The sequence below is a fragment of the Garra rufa genome, chromosome 23 (genome assembly GCF_049309525.1).
Source record: "Garra rufa chromosome 23, GarRuf1.0, whole genome shotgun sequence".
Taxonomy (NCBI): Eukaryota; Metazoa; Chordata; class Actinopteri; order Cypriniformes; family Cyprinidae; genus Garra; species Garra rufa.
Genome location: NC_133383.1, coordinates 16,052,743 through 16,071,206, shown reverse-complemented (window position 1 = coordinate 16,071,206; position 18,464 = coordinate 16,052,743). Strand labels below are relative to the sequence as shown.

Here is an 18,464-nt window from a genome sequence, read left to right as displayed (position 1 = left end):
TCACGAACCACACTGAACAGCTCAATCGGCTGAATCCATCAGAGTTTGAGATTGTTTTCATACTTATGTCTCTGTAAATCTTAAAATCTTTCCATTGTGGAAACCCGAGTGAATTTTCATCTGTCAGTTCGATTTAAGATATATATGTCTATCATTTGAGTTTGCATGGGTATACCGAATGTGCAGAAAGAAAAAGGAAATACAAAGACAAATTGGCGAGTGGTGGGGAGGGCGAGGGGCATTAAATTTTTACCACAGGGCCGAGGGGAGAAGTCAGGCAGAAATTGCTTACGACAGTGAGAGATGTAGTAAAGCTTTTCTCTTTCTCTCTCTCTGTGACAGCGATCTAATAGTGCTGACAGCTCAGGGGCACCAATGACACGTCTAAGGATTTGACTCATCACTGATGCACACATACATCCGCACCCCATGACCTCGAATTACTGTCTGCGTACTTGTGATGTGTCTGTTTCGTCTTTAATCTCATTTTTATGTAGAGACTAGCATAATGCATGTTAGCATGAATTAAACAGCAGCTGACGTAAACAGCAGATAGTAGCAGAAAAGAGAGAAAATCTCCTGTCTGAAACTGAACCCGTGTACTGAAGAGTAGCTTTATATCCTCAGGCAGTACAGGAGTGTTGTTGAGAGTGTTATTTTGGTCACTTATGAGGCTCTCTTGGGAGGAGGAGAAGAGCAAACTAAAGGTGTAGAAACAGTTTTCTCTGTGACCTCTTCCTCTTTTGAGCGCATAACCTTGTTGGTTAGACCTAGCTGGTCACTGGGAGAAAACTGGAAGAGCTCAGAGAGGTAAGCAACTGGGCATCGACTGATTAATCACGGATGGCAGCTCTGGGCTCAGTGCTAAACACACACTTAAAAATGCATGAGTGGAAAAGTAAATAAGGAGGTAAATATTTTGATAATACGCATTCACATCCTCTACACGTTTAAAGAGATAGTTCACCTAAGAATGCAACATCTGGCATCGTTCACTTAGCCTCATGTCATTCCAAACCTGTATGGCTTTCTTTCTTCTGTGGAACACAAAAGATGATATTTCAAAGAATTTGCTGGTCGCTCTTTTCCGTGCAGTTACAATGAATGGGAACTGAGGCTTTCAAGTTCAAAAAGAACTCAAAAGCACCATGACCTGTTTCATATTTCAAGTCTTTTGAAGTCATACAATAGTCTGAAATATAAGTGGCCTGATCGTTTTTCTCTGAAGTGGGCATTTAACAACTCTGTAAATCAGTTCACAGAGTCAGTTTAAACTGAGAACCAAGTCAGTCAGATTTGTGAAAGAATTATTCTTTTGAGTCAGATCTTTGAATGAATCGGATGATTCAATATTAGTTGAGTCAATTAAACATTTTTTGAAATGTGAACTGAATCAACTGATTCACTGAAAATACTTTACTCAAAAGAATCATTTGTCATGTATCAGAAATCACAAATTATTCTACTCTCTCTTCATTGAAGATCTGTGAATGAAACAGTTGATTCAACATTGGTTGATTTAGTTAAACATTTTGTGAAATGTAAACTGAATCAATTGATTCATTTAAAAGGTGTGATTCAAAAGAATCATTTGTCATGTATTAGACATCACAAATTATTCTACTTTATCTTCATTGAAGAGCTATGAATTAATCAGTTGATTCAACATTGGTTGATTCAGTTAAACATTTTGTGAACTGTAAACTGAATCATTTGATTCACTGAAAAGCTCTTGACCCAAAATAATTATTTGTCATGTATCAGACATCACAAATGATTCTATTCAGTCTTCATTGAAGATCTATGAATGAATCAGTTGATTCAACATTTGTTTATTCAGTTAAACATTTTATGAACTGTAAACCGAATCAACTGATTCACTGAAAAGATTTGACTCAAAAGAATCATTTGTCATGTATCAGACGTCACAAATGATTATATTCTATCTATTCTTTCATTGAAGATCTATTAATGTATCAGCTAATTCAAAAAACTGATTCACTAAAAAGGATTTGATTTAAAAGAATCATTTGTCATGTATCAGACATCACAAATTATTTTATTCTATCTTCACTGAAGATCTATGAATGAATCCATTGATTCAACGTTGGTTGATTCAGTTAAACATTTTGTGAACTGTAAACTGAATCAATCGATTCATTGAAAAGATTTGACTCAAAAGAATCATTTGTCATGTATCAGACGTTACTACTTCTCTCATGAAATCCTGACAATGTGACAAGAGCAATTGTTGCTATTATTGGCTAAAACCAAAAGTATTAATATGTTTAAAGTTAAAGTTAATTTAAAACTACATTTATATATATGATAATAAACCTAAATCTAACTGGAAAAAGTATTTAAAGTAGGTAAAGTACTAAAATGACTGAACTGCAACTGAAAAAAAAAAGAAAAAAGTAATTTAGACATTGAAAAAAAACTAATAAAACTGACAAAAGCACATAACAAAATGACTAAAATTAAATAGCATATAAACAATATTAAATAAACACTAAGCTATCAAATGGCTTCAGAAGACTTAAAATACTGTGCACAAGTCATATGATATGCTTTCATTGTTTGTCTTTTGTCATTTTGAAGCTTGACATCCCCATCCTCATTCATTTTCATTAAACTAAAAATACTACCCCAGAATATTCTTCCAAAATTCTCCCTTTACAACAAAAAAAAAAAAGCCATACAGGTTTGGAACAATGAGCAGGAGAATAAATAGAGACTGAATTTCAGGGTGAACTATTCCAAGCTATTAGTTTTTCTCTAACGCACACACACTCTCATTCTTTTTCACATTTCTTTTTTTCCCTCACTCCCCTGGCACAGTCGAGAGCAGGCAGTTTCTGGCGATTCTCCCGGTATAATGGCACCTTTTCACAGCGCTCTCCCTTTCTCTTTCTCTCTCTCACACACTCGCACGCTACCATCTGTGCAAACCCCAGTCTCCGTGCCCCCTTGCGCTCTCCCATCATGCCGGGGTAATCGTGGACTAAAGGGGGCCAACGGAGGCACCAGACCACAGAGGACAGGGCCAACACCCGAGCCAAAGATGCCCATCTGAACAAAACGTGCAATGTTTAACAAGCCAAATAAACAAAATATAACACAAAAGCTTAAATCGTCACTGATAAACGAGGCTGCTACTTACATTTTTTGGCGCTAGCCAATGTCAAGGGCACGTTTAAAGTACAGGGTTGCTGAGAGTAGCACATAAAGATTGCAAGCCTCCCCACCTTTCTATAGCCCAGAATGAGCATTAAATTAAGGCATGAGTGACTGTTAATCATTCCCGGGCACAATCAATTAACACATCAGCTCTGTTCACGGCAGTGCCACGACCTCAGGTGAAACCTGCAATCGCACACACCCCTGAGGCCTTGAGGAATGGATTTCATTAGGCTAGCATTAGCTAACACTAACGACGGCACACACTCCCATTACAATCATAATTACCGGTTTTATCGCCGTGCACAACTCTTGCATGAGCGGCTGGGTCACCCCGAAACCGTACACGGAGCAAGTATTAAAATCGATCTGCTAATTAAGCTTGCCTGTTTGCTGTAAACTCGATTGCGCGTTTTATGCCCCCGCCATTGATCGGATAAGGTAATGACATTTTACAGCAATCGTCTGTGTTTAAACGTCACATCAGTGTGTCTAAAAATGCACAGCAAGGAAAATTTGTGTGATGGCATATGGTGTCTGTCAACGAAGAGAGCCGCCCATGACAGGACATGTACTGAAGAGGGCTGGATTTGAAAAAAAACATATGTTAATACCCCCTGGGTATTAGCATTTTGGAAAATAAGAGCTGTACATGCTGAAAAACAGACTCTTAAACATCATCTTGACTGAAGTACCTGCAGGGCTGTGATTTGTAAAGTGCCGTTTTCCATTAGGCTAATGCGCTCGTCGTTGCCCAGGATTCTCTGGCCGTCGCGCTCCCATTGGATGCTCGGAAGAGGGTTGCCCATCACGTGGCACTGCAATTGGGCCGTGGTGCCCGGAGCGAGCGTCTGGTTGGCCGGTCCTTGGCGGATGATGGGAGGGATGCGGTCGGATGGGGCTAAGGGTGAGAAAAATGAGAGAGGCGTGGGTTACGAGAACCAAATTTGCATGGAACACCACCATATCATCCACCTTGTTCAAATTATACACAAGAGATTGTTGAAAAACAGACACACTAGGAATTATGCTAATTGAGATTTTGAGAGTAGTGTGATGGTAAAATACAATATCATCATGGAGTATGACATATAATGATGAAAATAAACACAGTTAATAAAAACAGTATCAAATGCCCAGGGCAAAATAAAATAAGATAAAATAAAATAAAATAAAATAAAATAAAATAAAATAAAATAAAATAAAATAATAAAATAAAATAAAATAAAATAAAATAAAATAAAATAAAATAAAATAAAAAAATAAAATTAAATTAAATAAAATTAAATTAAAATCACCGAATTTAACTAGCCATTTGTTTCGCACAGTTACAGCCTGCCAACTAGTAAAGATCAGTAATTCATCAGATTTTAATTAGATCTATGACACAGGCCTCCTACATAAAATAAAATAAAATAAAATAAAATAAAATAAAATAAAATAAAATAAAATAAAATAAAATAAAATAAAATAAAATAAAATAAAATAAAATTAAATTAAATTAAATTAAATTAAAATCACTGAATTCAACTAGCCATTTGTTTCGCACACTTACAGCCTGCCAACTAGTAAAGATCAGTAATTCATCAGATTTTAATTAGATCTATGACACAGGCCTCCTACATAAAATAAAATAAAATAAAATAAATAAAATAAAATAAAATAAAATAAAATAAAATAAAATAAAATAAAATAAAATAAAATAAAATAAAATAAAATAAAAATAACTGAATTTAACTGCCCATTTGTTTCGCACACTTACAGCCTGCCAACTAGTAAAGATCAGCAATTCATCTGTTTTTAATTAGATCTATGGTACAGGCAAATAAAATAAAATAAAATAAAATAAAATAAAATAAAATAAAATAAAATAAAATAAAATAAAATAAAATAAAATAACTGAATCGTGGCTATTAAGTCTTTTTGAAATCAACGTATATTGTTATTGTGTAGTGGAACAGAGCCAAATGCATTTTTAACGCCTTTAGCAGGCTGTGTTGTGTTATATTAAAATTATTCTGTGCTTTTAAGCTTGCTGTACAACATTTATGGGTCAATAACAGGTAAAGATGGATCTACTCTAAATCTGCATGATATTAAAAACACAAAATTTCCCCAAGAAGATTATGCAGTTTTTATCAAATCATCAGTAATGGAGGTGTTTGAACTTATGCTATGCTCCATTTAAATCTGAATGTGGCATATTCCTACTTGATATCTCAGACTTAAGACATATAAAGTAAATTATGCACTTTCTATTCAACAAGTATTTAAATAATTTTTTAAAAAGCAAACATGAAATCACATAAAGCTATAAAGGAACTGCAATTTATGTAAGAATATTTCCACTGTCTATATTAATGAACATATTTATGTGAGAAAAAAGGCATTTTACTGCACTTTTCCCACACAGGAAGTTGTGAAATTTTCCAAGCTGATAATGCAGTTCAACACGGCACTCTAGAATAATTACAGTAGCCTGCGTTCTTCTACAATTTATTCTTCCATTTCCTCTCGTTCAGCCGCATCTCCTTCTATAGAGTAACGTGATGGCTTAACACGGCCATGTTCCCATGAATAATGTATTATTTGTTTGACTAGAGCGGCAAAACCTACTGTCTATTGACCTAAGCGAGACGGAAAGTCCATAGATAAATAATTGACAATTCGGTTACTTAAGCATTCTCATTTGAAAAAACAAGGACCTGGGAAAGGCAGGCTGCCTCTCTGACATTTTGCCTCCACTGCAGTAAGAAAAAGAAAAAACCGAAAGGTCAGAAAAGAAGACGAAGGGTGTATTGCTCAAACAAAACCGTGTTGTGTTTCTACATGATGTGAAATTCATAGACACGAAGAATCACGTCCTTGGGTGAAATGACCCTGCGCCGCCATATATATATATATATATATATATCCGTCCATAGATCATTTCATTGTGTATCACGTAAAAACATTACTGCAAACATCAGATGCCAACATGGCAGGGTCGTCATCTTTAGAGGCCACAGCAGGCACAGGGGGCTCTGGGAAACGCGATTATATTTCATAAGCCTGATTTTTAAGCAAACCTACAGCAGACTGTGCCGATATTGGACTCTTGGCGAAGGTTTTTCGTGTGATGTGCCTAGTACACGCGCACACACGTGGAGTACACATAAACAGTTTATCCTGTTACCGGGGAGCATGACGGAGGCGGCATATGTTCCTGGGGTTATTTGCATAGCTCGATTGTGCCCTGTCCTTTCTGATTACGTCTCCAGAGCTTCCTGCTGTTCTCTCATTTGCAAAAGCAGAAATTTTAATTTGGGGCGGCTTTGAAGACTTTTTAATTTATTTTGGTTTAGAGCAAAAAGGCTGCGGCGGGGCGAAGCGGCAATTTGTTCAAACGCAAACAAAAATATTACTCAAATCTTTGAGATAAGGCCTCACACAAGCAATTCAATTACATGTACAGTTCTGGACCTTTAATGTCGTTAGATTGATATTAAAATATCAATACAAGTCGACCGCCGGTGTTTAATGGAGCTGGTGGGGGTGTATAAAAGGGCAACTGTGTGTGTGTCCAAAGCTAGTTTGAAGCATTTTACTCACTGCTTTCCACCTCCAGCAGGGCTTTGGTCAAGATGCTTCCCGCCACACTGATGGCCTGGCAGATGTAGTACCCAGAATCCTCGCTGTGCACATCTGTAATGGTGAGCTCTCCGCTTAACGACACCGAAAAACGGCCTGACTGTGAAGGTGGCTGACTGGGAAACAGCAGGACCTGTTCAAACCAACAAAAAAAAATAAACATGAAAAATCACATTTGAAGTTGATGAATAGCTCAAATAACTCAAAACAGAACTCACAATGATTTAGTCATTGTTGTTTAGAACTGTTGTTTAAATTTTAATACATTTTCTAGTGCTGTCAAATGATTAAAGGTTGTATCAGCGATTTCTAGCCTAAAACATAAAGTGTCAATTTCAGCTGACCTTTCTTCACGATCCGCTCGCTGCCTGCCCCATAAATTGTCTGTGAAAAAAACGCGTCTCTCTGGTCAGCCTAGGGTCCGAGATATGCCAAAAAAACAATCGGCGCTATCAACTATTCCACAGATAATCAAACAGTGTTCCAACCAATCAGCGTCAGGGGTTTGGTGTTGTGGACTTTCCTACTGGTGCAGGGATGTGAGGGAGGCGGAGCGAAAGTCCACAACACCAAACCCCTGACGCTGATTGGTTGGAACACTGTTTGTTTATGTGTGGAAAGGTTGGTAGTGCCGATTGTTTTTTTGGCATATCTCGGACCCTAGGCTGACCAGAGAGACGCGTTTTTTTCACAGACAATTTATGGGGCAGGCAGCGAGCGGATCGTGAAGAAAGGTCAGCTGAATTTGACACTTTATGTTTCAGGCTAGAAATCGCTGATACAACCTTTAATCGTGATGTATTGCGATTAATCTGATCCAAAATAAGTTTTTTGTTTAGATAATATATTTGTGTGTACTGTGTATTTATTATGTACATATAAATACACACGCATGCATGGATATATTTAAGAAAAAAATTATGTTTATATATTTTATATATTTCTATATAATATTAATTATATGAATAAAAATATATACATGTAAATACAAGTAAATATTTTCAAAATAATTACTGTATTTCTGTGTGTTTATATAGACTAACGTTTAAAAGTTTGGGATCATAACGAATTGTAATTTTTTTAATAGAGACTCTTATGCTCATCAAGATTGTATTTATTTGATCAAAAATGCAGAAAAAACAGTAATATTATTGCAATTTCAAATACTGGTTTCATATTTTACTATACTTTAAAATATTATTTATTTTTGTGACGCAGTGCTGAATTTTCATCAGCCATTACTTTAGTCTTCAGTGTCACATAATCCTTCAGAAATCATTATGATATGCTGATTAATTATTACAATTATCAGTGTTGGAAACAGTTGTGCTGCCAAATATTTTGTTAGAACCTGTGATACTTTTCACAGGATTCTTTGATGAATAAAAAGTTCAAAATAACAGCTTTTATTCAAAATATAAGAATATAAGTCTTTCCTATCACTTCTTATTAATTAACACATCCATGCTAAATAAATGTATTAATTTAAAAAAAAAAAGAAAGAATAAAAATGTACTGAACCCAAACTTTCGAAAGGTAGTGTATATTATTAGAAAAGATTTTTATTTCAAATAAATGCTGTTCTTTTTAATATTTTATTCATCAAAGAATCCTGAAAAAAGTATCACAAAAAGTTCCAAAAACAAATATTAAGCAGCACAACTGTTTCCAGCACTGATAATAAATCTACATATCAGAGGATCATGTGACACTGAAGACTGGAGTAATGATGCTGAAAATTCAGCTTTGATCACAGGAATAAATTGTATTTTACAGTGTATTAAAATAGAAAACTGTTATTTTAAATTGCAATAATATTTCACAAAATTATTCAAAAGATTTTCAAAAATATTCTGCATTTTTAATCAAATAGATACAGCCTTGGTGAGCATAAGAAACTTCTTTATGAGCATAAAAAAACATTAAAAATCTTACTGATCCCAAACATTTGAACAGCAGTGTATACATAAAAAATATACACAGTAAACAAAACCTTTTTTTAGATGCGATTAATCATGATTAATTATTTGACAGCAGTAATACCATACCATATATTAATTTTACGATTTGATAAAATGTATTAAAATTATCATTATATAAAATATGAATTCACTTTTTATCATAGAAACAGTTTACTGCTGTTGTTTTATTTAATCAAATAACTCACACTAGCCTTTAACCATAGTATCCTTAACCATAGTAAAATCATTTTAACATGCGTTATTTGTTGCATTACTGTTTGGGACTGACACAAATATATTAAAAAAAAACAACATGGGATAATCAGCCCCCTGATATAATTTATGACTCATCACAATCACTTTTGATTTAAGAGCTTGGATGAAATAGCTGATTTGCATTTACATTAATAGATCATCACTGTGCATTCAATGAGATACTCGGGTATAAATTTAGTTGACCGCTGAGATTCACATCCACACACGAGCCGAACAATAGCTGCATTATCTCAGCTGGTGTCTTAGACAGGGGGTTCAGGAAGAATGCCAGATATACAAAAGACAAGGCCGAAGGATTTTAAGGATTCTTCCTCCTTTAGCATGAGGCTGCAACACTGACAGCTGCCCTATTGTTCCTACTTGACAGTGTGTGTGTCACTGTTTCGTTTTTGGGGATAATCCAGTGACCCCCTCACCCCAGCCCTCTGGCTCTGACCGGACTCACCCTCATCCTCAGTTCTGTTCTATATCTACTGACCTCAAAGATCGGCCACACATACATACAGAGAAAAACAAAGAATAGATGAGAGATTAACCGGAGAGGAGTTCATGGCCCAGCGTACAGAGGATATTTGATCACCTCTGGCCTATGACACACTCAGCTCGACAAAAAAAAAAAAAAGGATGAAGGGATATGAGAAAGGATGGTGGGAGGGATACGGGAACTGGGTTCCTTCCTCCGAGTGCTTTAGAACAACCAGAGGCTTATATCTTTATTTCTTCTGCTGCGCTTTATTAATAGAGACATGAGCGTGTTATCTGGCAGAGCCCAGGGACATGTTCTATCCTCCTCTGACCCAATGAGGAGACACGAACGTGAACAAGCTCCTGCAGAAATCCCAGAGTTCCTTCTAACCGGGTGAATGGCTTGTCACCAGTATCCAAACTGGCTGGAAGGCATCCTCTCTCTATTTCTTTCTCTCTGTCCCTATGACTCTGAAACTACTTGGACTGATTAAAAAAAAAAAAAGAAACCTGTGTGATTCTTTTTGCTTTTTATAATCATGAATACTGAACGTAAAACATGCATGTAAATTTAAGAAAACACAATGCATTGAGAGTTGGGGGGTGAAAACTCAGTTGTCCTCATTGTGAAAAAAAATCTCAAAATCATAAAGTCATTGTTGGAAAGGGTTCAAAAACAAAAATGCTGAAAAACTAAAGAATTTGTGGGACCTGAAGGATTTTTCTGAAGAACAGTGAGCAGTTTACTTGTTCAGGACAAACAAGGACTCATGAACAACTATCACTAAACAAAACAACACAGTATTATAAATCAAGTGTATGTAAACTTTTGAAAATTCAACTATTATTTTCTCCTGTGGACTATATGTAAATGTCTTTTATGTAAAATATCTTATTCAGGTCAGTACTAAATAAAAAAAATATCATGCATTTTGTATGATCCCTCTTATTTTGGTAAAATAGTTAACATTTTAACGTTTTGCAAATTCTGCAAGGTGTATGTAAACTTTTTTTAACGATTTACTGGTTTTATAAGATTCACATACATACAGATTTCATAAACACACACAACACTGATTTGAGTTCAGTGAGCTAGTTATGCATGATCAGCTGTCAAAAACATTGTATGTATTCTCATTTGTAATCATATGTTTGCTGTCATGTCAGCAAACATGTGATTACAAGTGACAATACACATGATTCAAAGACAGCCAGCCAGACATTAGTTTTCAGAGTAAAAGCGCTTCTCGAGAAACTCATCCTCCAGGTGAGATCAGCTGGATAATGAAAAATAAATCCATCAGATTCCCAGTCTATATGGGCACTAGACTTCCTTTCCTATCTTAGAAGTGTCACTCACAGATCCACAGTGTGCTAACAACTTGCATGATAATACATATCGAGAGATCTTAAAAAGAATTTGGACACTCTAGTCACACTTCAAAAAAATGTTTCAGCATTACACTTGGTGTCTAAGACGATTTTTAAGGGTATATCGATGTAATTGTTATAATTTTATTTTTAAATAGTGTGGCTTAAAAGAACAGTTCACCCAACAATGAAAATTATTAATTTAATTATTTTGTCATTAATTACTCAACCTCATGTTGTTTCAAACCTGTAAGACCTTCATTCATCTTTGGAACACAAATTAAGATATTTTTGATCAAATCCGAAACCCTCCATAGACAGCAATGCAACTGACACATTCAAGGCCCAGAAAGGTAGTAAGGACATCGATAAAATAGTCCATGTGAAATTAGTGGTTCAACCATTATTTTATGAAGCTTTATTTAACAATTTCTTCTCTTCTATTTCAGTCTTTGACCCACGTTCATGAGAGTAGTTGTGTTTCAAAGAAGAACGAAGGTCTTACGGGTTTGCAACGACATGAGGGTGAGTAATTAATGACAGTATTTTAATTTTTGGGTGAATTATCCCTTTAAATATCAAAATATTTTTGTGCCCATTGTAAAACAAAAGCAAGCTAGACTGACTTACACTCAGTTCTCTATCAGCATCAGTAAGAGATTTGATTTTGCCTTTTAGTCTTCGAATCCTTTCAAAACAAAGCTTTGTTTTTCACTAATATACTTGGTCACTACCCTAGAGTTTGACCCTTTCTTCAAGGAAGCACAATGAAAGTATCCGGCAGATACCTTGATGTGTTTTGACACTGACTGTAAAGGCTCCCCGGTGTGCATCTGTGTACTGTTGTCTCTTACCTGACTACCTTCTTTCTGCCAGAACACAGCGGGAGGGGGATTTCCCTTCGTTCCACAAAGAAAGGTGACAGTACGGCCTTGGGTAGAGATCTGATCCCGCGGACGCACCACGATCTGAGGAGGAACTGAAGAAGAGAAAAGAAACTTATGAAGCTGCAGATGCACACACAACAAATCAAGACCCTATAGATTCTATATGATCTTCTGGAATGTTCTGCTATGTATAGAACTCCTCCAAGGTGAGACTGTCCTACAGTTACAGAGTCTGGCAGTTTTGTTTAGTCTAAACTTGAGTCTCCCAAGGAGAAGAACTGTGTGTGTGTGTGTGTGTGTGTGTGTGTGTTAGTATTGCTGGTGGCATGCAGTAAAGCTGTCATAGCTGATATTATACACAGTGCCACATTCTGGGACCAGTTAGATAAGGTTAGTGTAGAGTGTCATTAGTATGCAAACAGAGCTATGAAGTCTGTTTAAACTAAGTCAAAGGTCACACAGTAACCCTCACTATATTTAGCTGAAAATATGTAACAAAACCAACACTGACACCTTTACCCATAAACAGTTAGGATTTGCTCTGAAAATCATGACCAAAACTAATCCACATCATATTTCAGGACTGTTTTGACAAAAAGCAGGGCTTTTGAAAACTCAAGTACAGCTATAACCAAATACATATAATTACTAAGGCAGAGGTTTCAGTGCTGGTCTTTCTGAGCAGAGAGAGATGGATATAAAGAGCTTAATTATTATGGAAGTCTTTTCTTCTCTCTGCCTGCAGAGATACTTTAAAGCACATGATAGCACATCTGATGCAGTGCTGAAGAGCCCCTATCTTGTGGGGGATATGCGGGCGTACTGAGAGCAAATATACATTTATATATTAGTAATCTGGCCTCTTTGGCCTAATGTACATTTTCTGTCCACTAATGAGTGTCTGGATATAAACGAGGACTCTTAAACTCCCAAGAGCATCATTGGGTGGCCACTGGGTTTGTCTCATCCATCTCTCTCCGATCTTTTCGTCCATCTCGTTCACTTTCTCTCTCTCAATCTCTTTGATGAGACCTTGCTGGCTTTCTTTCTGCTGCGGCTGCTTGGTTCTTGCCCTTAGTGCGAGTTTGATCAATGGTTGTTCGTGATGGATGCTAATCTGCTGGTCTTATCTGTCCTGCAGCGATCTTTCTACCTAGCAACATCACGATGGCTTGAACAGTTTCAACCCAGACCCAACTCCTATTTTTGTGTAATGAATTAAATAACTTAAATCCTGTTAAAAAGTGTATAAAATTATGCTATTTTTTTAAATGTTAATTGAGACATGTTTTCAGTTTCGTTCTGAATATCTGTTTTCATACGCAAGAAATGTCCCTGAACGACGTCAGATGAACCCAAAAGAGTTAAGACTTAGTAGTCGATTAATTGCACTCAGAAATTTGTAATTCTGTTTATTTTACCACACATTCGTCATTTTTTTGTGGATGCATAGATAGATGAATAAATAGTTGGATGTGTAGATGGATGGATGGATGGATGGATGAATTGATGAGTGGATGGATTGATGAATAATTGCATGGACAGATGGATGAATGGATAGATGAATAAATAGATGTATGTGTGAATAGATGGATGGATGGGTAGATCGATGAATAAATGGATGGATGGGTGAATGGATGGATGAATGGATGGATGGATTGATGAGTGGATGGTTGGCTGGATTGGTGGATGGATGGATGGATGGATGGATGGATGGATGGATGGATGGATGGATGGATGGATGGGTGGATGGATGGATGGGTGGGTGGGTGGGTGGATGAGTGGATGAATGAATGCATGGACAGATGCATAGACAGATGAATAAATAGATGGATGGATGAGTGAATGGATGGATGGATGGATGAATGAATGAGTGGATGGATGATGGATTGATGAATAATTGCATGGATGGATGAATAGATAGATGAATAAATAGATGTATGGGTGAATAGATGGATGGATGGGTAGACAGATGAATAAATGGATGGAGGGGTGAATGGATGGATGAATGGATGGACGGATGGATGGATGGCTGAGTAGATGAATGAATGAATGGACAGATGCATAAATAGATGAATGAATGGATAGATGGATGAGTGTATGGATGGATGAATGGATGAGTGGATGAGTGGATGGATGAATGGATGGATGGATGAATGAATGCATGGATGATGGACAGATGAATAAATGGATGGATGGATGAATGCATGGACAGATGGATGGATGGATGAGTGGATGGGTGGCTTGGTGGACAGATGAATAAATGGATGGATGGATGGATGGATGAGTGGATGGATGGCTGGGTGGATGGATGAGTGGGTGGATGAGTGGATGAACAAATGCATGGACTGATAGATAGATAGATAGATGATAGATAGATAGATAGATAGATAGATAGATAGATAGATAGATAGATAGATAGATAGATAGATAGATAGATAGATAGATAGATAGATAGATAGATAGATAGATCAACAAATGGACGGATAGATGGACAGATAAATAAATGGATGGATGGGTGTTCAGTAAATTCCACTTCCTCTCATTTAAATTCCAGTTCTACTTTCTGTGAGGTGTAGCCAAATTCAATTCAAATTCTCACTCATGAACTGAAAGGGAGCCAATTCTTCCATTTTGAATTGTGGCCAAGACTGATACGTCTTTTGCAGGAACAAATTCCCATATTAGTAGAGGATCCTGCGTGATAAACAGAGTTTGGAATTTTAGCATCGAGGGTGGAATAGAAACTAAACTGATGATCGTCTTTCAGTTGTCGGAGCTCAGCTGGGCTGATGGGTATTGATTATTTCCGTGCTATTGCCCTTTATCAGGCGCCTGTGAATGTGCAATCCTGTCACCTTTAACCTTCACTGGCTAATTGATTTCTCATCCTCCTTCCCACTCCTGTGCAATTTTTTTTCTAGCGTTTCACACACGATTAGAGTGACGCGTCGGCTCTGACAACACGCATTTATACTCAGGAAGGTCTTTCTCCTTTAGCTCACCTTAAATTTCCCACTAATTCATCAAGCGAAGGGCTGATAGCGGTTGCACCTTCCCTACTAATGTGCCTAACAAACTGCACTCTATTTGTCTCACGATCTACCTCAATCAGTCTTTTATTTCACCCCACCACTGGCTTAGACTCTCCTTTTTCTATTACTTTTTGTTTCTTTCATTACAAAAGTCAAATACAATCCAAAAGATGCAATCTGCATCAATGCAGCTGTCTCTGATCAATTTTCCGATTGGCTCCCTGCCTGCCTGCTGGCTTTTTCTCGTAGACTTCGTCGTTGAGCGTAGGCTGCATCACAGCTTGGAGGCGACAAGCATGTTGGAACAGAACAAGGCCCAATAGGGAGCCTGGCCATAGGGGTCATTGGGGTTGCTGTCCAGAGGTCAAGCAGGAGCCATATCGCTGACCCTGGAGGTCAAATCTGAAACACATCCCTTGTCGCTATAATTTAGGACACTAGTCTAGAGAGACCTCAAAGCAAAGGTAATGATACCAATTTCCCATTCCCCTGGTATTATTGACTGTATTTCTCACCTGGGCTGATGCAAGGGCTGAAATATTGACTTAATGGTATGTAATACCACAAATCTTATGAGTCTTCTCTAAAATTTACAAAAATGAATATATATGACTGTGAATATTTATGGGGAGAATGCGATGTTACAGAAACACACACTGTCTCAAGAGATGTCACTCTAAAAATATGTAGCAACAAGAAGTGAAAGCGACTAACAGAATGTGCCTTGGGCTGTGATAAATAATTACCAGTTAAAACAACATTACAGAAACAGCATGGAGTTTTGAGAGAATGGAGGTGTCAGATGCATGCTAATATGGTATGATAGGGAGAGATTTAGGGAAAGGATTTAAAATATACATAATACCTCTACCACCACCAAAAAGAGCATCCTTTAAGAGACAAATCAAGTGAATAAAAAATGCCAGGCCTTGAAATATGGGCCAAAAAAACCTGCAAAATGTTAATTATTTTGTCAAAATAAGAGGGATCATACAAAATGCATGTTATTTTTTTAATTTAGTACTAGTTGAATTAATAAAAAAATGACCATGACCAAAAGTGTGCATACACTTGATTCTTAATACTGCGTTGTTACCTGAATGATCCACAGCTTTTTTGTTTTTGTTTAGTGATAGTTGAGTCCCTTGTTTGTCCTGAACAGTTAAACTGCCTGCTGTTCTTCAAAGAAATCCTTTAGGTCCTACAAATTCTTTGGTTTTTCAGCATTTTTGTGTATTTGAACCCTTTTCAACAATGACTGTGTGATTTTGAGATCCATCATTCATATGCAACTATTACAAAAGATTGAGATGCTCACTGATGCTCCATTAAGACCCAGGGGTGTAAAGTTTTGAACGGACTGAGGATGAGTAAATAGTTTTTATTTTGCCTAAATATCATATTTTTTAATTTAGTAGTGCCCTTCAGAAGCTACAGAAGATACTTACATGTTTCCCACAAGACAAACTAAGTTCAATTCACCCTGATCTTTAAATTCCAAAAGTTTTCACCCCGATGCTCTAAATGCATGTTTTTTCTTTCTGGAGCATCAGTGAGCATTTGAACCTTCTGTAATAGGTGCATATGAGTTCCTCAGTTGTCCTCAGTGTGAAAAGATGGATCTCAAAAGCATACAGTCATTGTTGGAAAGGGTTCAAATACTCAAAAATGCTAAAAAACCAAAGAGTTCGTAGAACCTGAAGGATTTTTCTGAAGAACAGCAGGCAGTTTAACTGTTCAGGACAAAGAAGGGACTGATGAACAACTATCACTAAACAAAAAAACACAGCTGTGGATCATTCAGGTAACAACAAAGTATTAAGAATCAAGTGTATGTAAACATTTGAACAGGGTCATTTTATCAAAAACTATTATTTTCTCTTGTGGACTAAATGTAAACATATTTTCTGTGAAATATCTTCTAAAGTTAGCTATGGAGGAAAAAAACACAACTGCTCAACCATAAAATCTACTACAACTATTCCAAGTTATATATGGTATGCCATCTGTTAAGATATCTATAAGTCTTTCTGGACATTTCTTCCTGGAAGTATCACAGATGGTGTATTTGACGGAATAGCAGTAGACAGAGCTGTGAAGGTGCCAGGATGGCTGGCTGGCTAGTGACAGGTCAAAAGTGTCACCCACTCACATAGGCTAAACAAAAGTGCTGAAGCTAAAAATTATTCATGGAACTTCGCTTTTTCCCAAGATGGACCACAACACACGAAAGGATCCAACACCTTCAGTGAGAGTTAGTGGTTAGCGAATACACCGCCACAAACTCATATGCAGATTCACCGGCTCTTCAAACATTGCGTCTATCCCCAGAGGGACTCGCCATGACAGGCAGTTGTCAGCGTCGAACAGTGATGCGGACAGAAAGTGTGGAAGGGCCACGCTTCAGCGATCGCCACCGCAATTAAAACCCCCTACATGCAATTAATACAGTCTTTAGAGTGTAACCGATTAAACGCTTTACAGCATTGCAGGTTATCTACACCAATGCAGGGCATATGTTTACAATGCCTAGCTGAGCAGCCGTTTCTGTCCGGCATTACCTGCCAAATTCATAAGCTGTATATTTACTGCATAATCAAAACGAGAGAGTCATCTGCATAAATGCGGTTTCTCAGAGAGCTTGTGGTGTTTTAAATACTCCCTCCGCCCCCTTGAGGATACAGTAATATGCATGGGCTAAGATCAGTCCTGTCAGAGTTTGGAATAGGACCCACTTTTTTTAGGACAGCTTAAAATGAGCACAGTTGGAGAAGCGCCTCAGTGCATCAGGATTAATCTGCTGCTACATGGGTTTATTTCATATTTATTGTCTCAGCTCTTAGACATGCAAATGAAGAGGGCAGTTGAGGAAACATGCTGTGGATTATTCCACGACGCTGTGCGAATGATGAAACGAATCCGTCATCTTTAGTGGAAAGAAGACAGGATCTCGTCCTGTTTCTCCCTCGCACAAAGTCTGACTAATCTAACCCGGTGTGTATTAAACGTCTGGCTTTTCCACTGAATACAGAATGTTCTGACACACTTATCTGGCTTAGAAGTCTAAAAATGCTAATTTTATAACTATGTTGCAAAACTCAAAATCTAACTTTTCACTGTCTACATCTACTTTTAAGAATGTGTGAAAAGTTGATTTTAATAGAGTCTAACATTCGCAAATTGATGCTCACAGAAATTAAGCACACAGAAATTACACAGACAGAAATATTAAGTATTATATTTTCACTTAGATAACTTGATATTTTCCAGTACTGAATAAAATACAGAAAATACAGCTTATATATATATATATATATATATATAGGTCTAAAGTTTTGGATTTGTAGGATTTGATATGTTTTTTAAAGTAATCTATTCTGCTCATCAAGGCTGTATTTATTTGATCAAAAATAGAGAAAAAAACTGTAATATTGTAAAATATTATTACAGTTTAAAATAATGGTTTTGTATTTTAATATACTTTAAAATATAATTTGTTTCTGTGATGCAAAGCTGAATTATTCAGCATCATTACTCAAGTGTTCAGTGTTCCGGAAATCATTCTAATATGATTTATTATCAACATTGGAAACATTAACAATAATATTTTTGGAACATGTGATACTTTTTTCAGGATACTATGATGAATAACAAGTTCA

At 36.7% G+C, this 18,464-nt stretch overlaps 1 protein-coding gene across 1 annotated transcript in view; it reads right to left on the bottom strand.

Annotated features, from left to right (window-relative positions):
* robo3 (roundabout, axon guidance receptor, homolog 3 (Drosophila)) overlaps positions 1-18,464 on the bottom strand; it is a 227,771-nt gene that overhangs the window by 63,047 nt on the left and 146,260 nt on the right. Inside the window, exons 7-9 of the mRNA XM_073829030.1 lie at positions 11,738-11,862; positions 6,772-6,943; positions 3,876-4,081 (exon numbers count right to left, since the gene is read on the bottom strand). Of these exons, the coding sequence (XP_073685131.1) occupies positions 3,876-4,081; positions 6,772-6,943; positions 11,738-11,862 (503 nt within the window). The remainder of the gene's footprint in view (positions 1-3,875; positions 4,082-6,771; positions 6,944-11,737; positions 11,863-18,464) is intronic.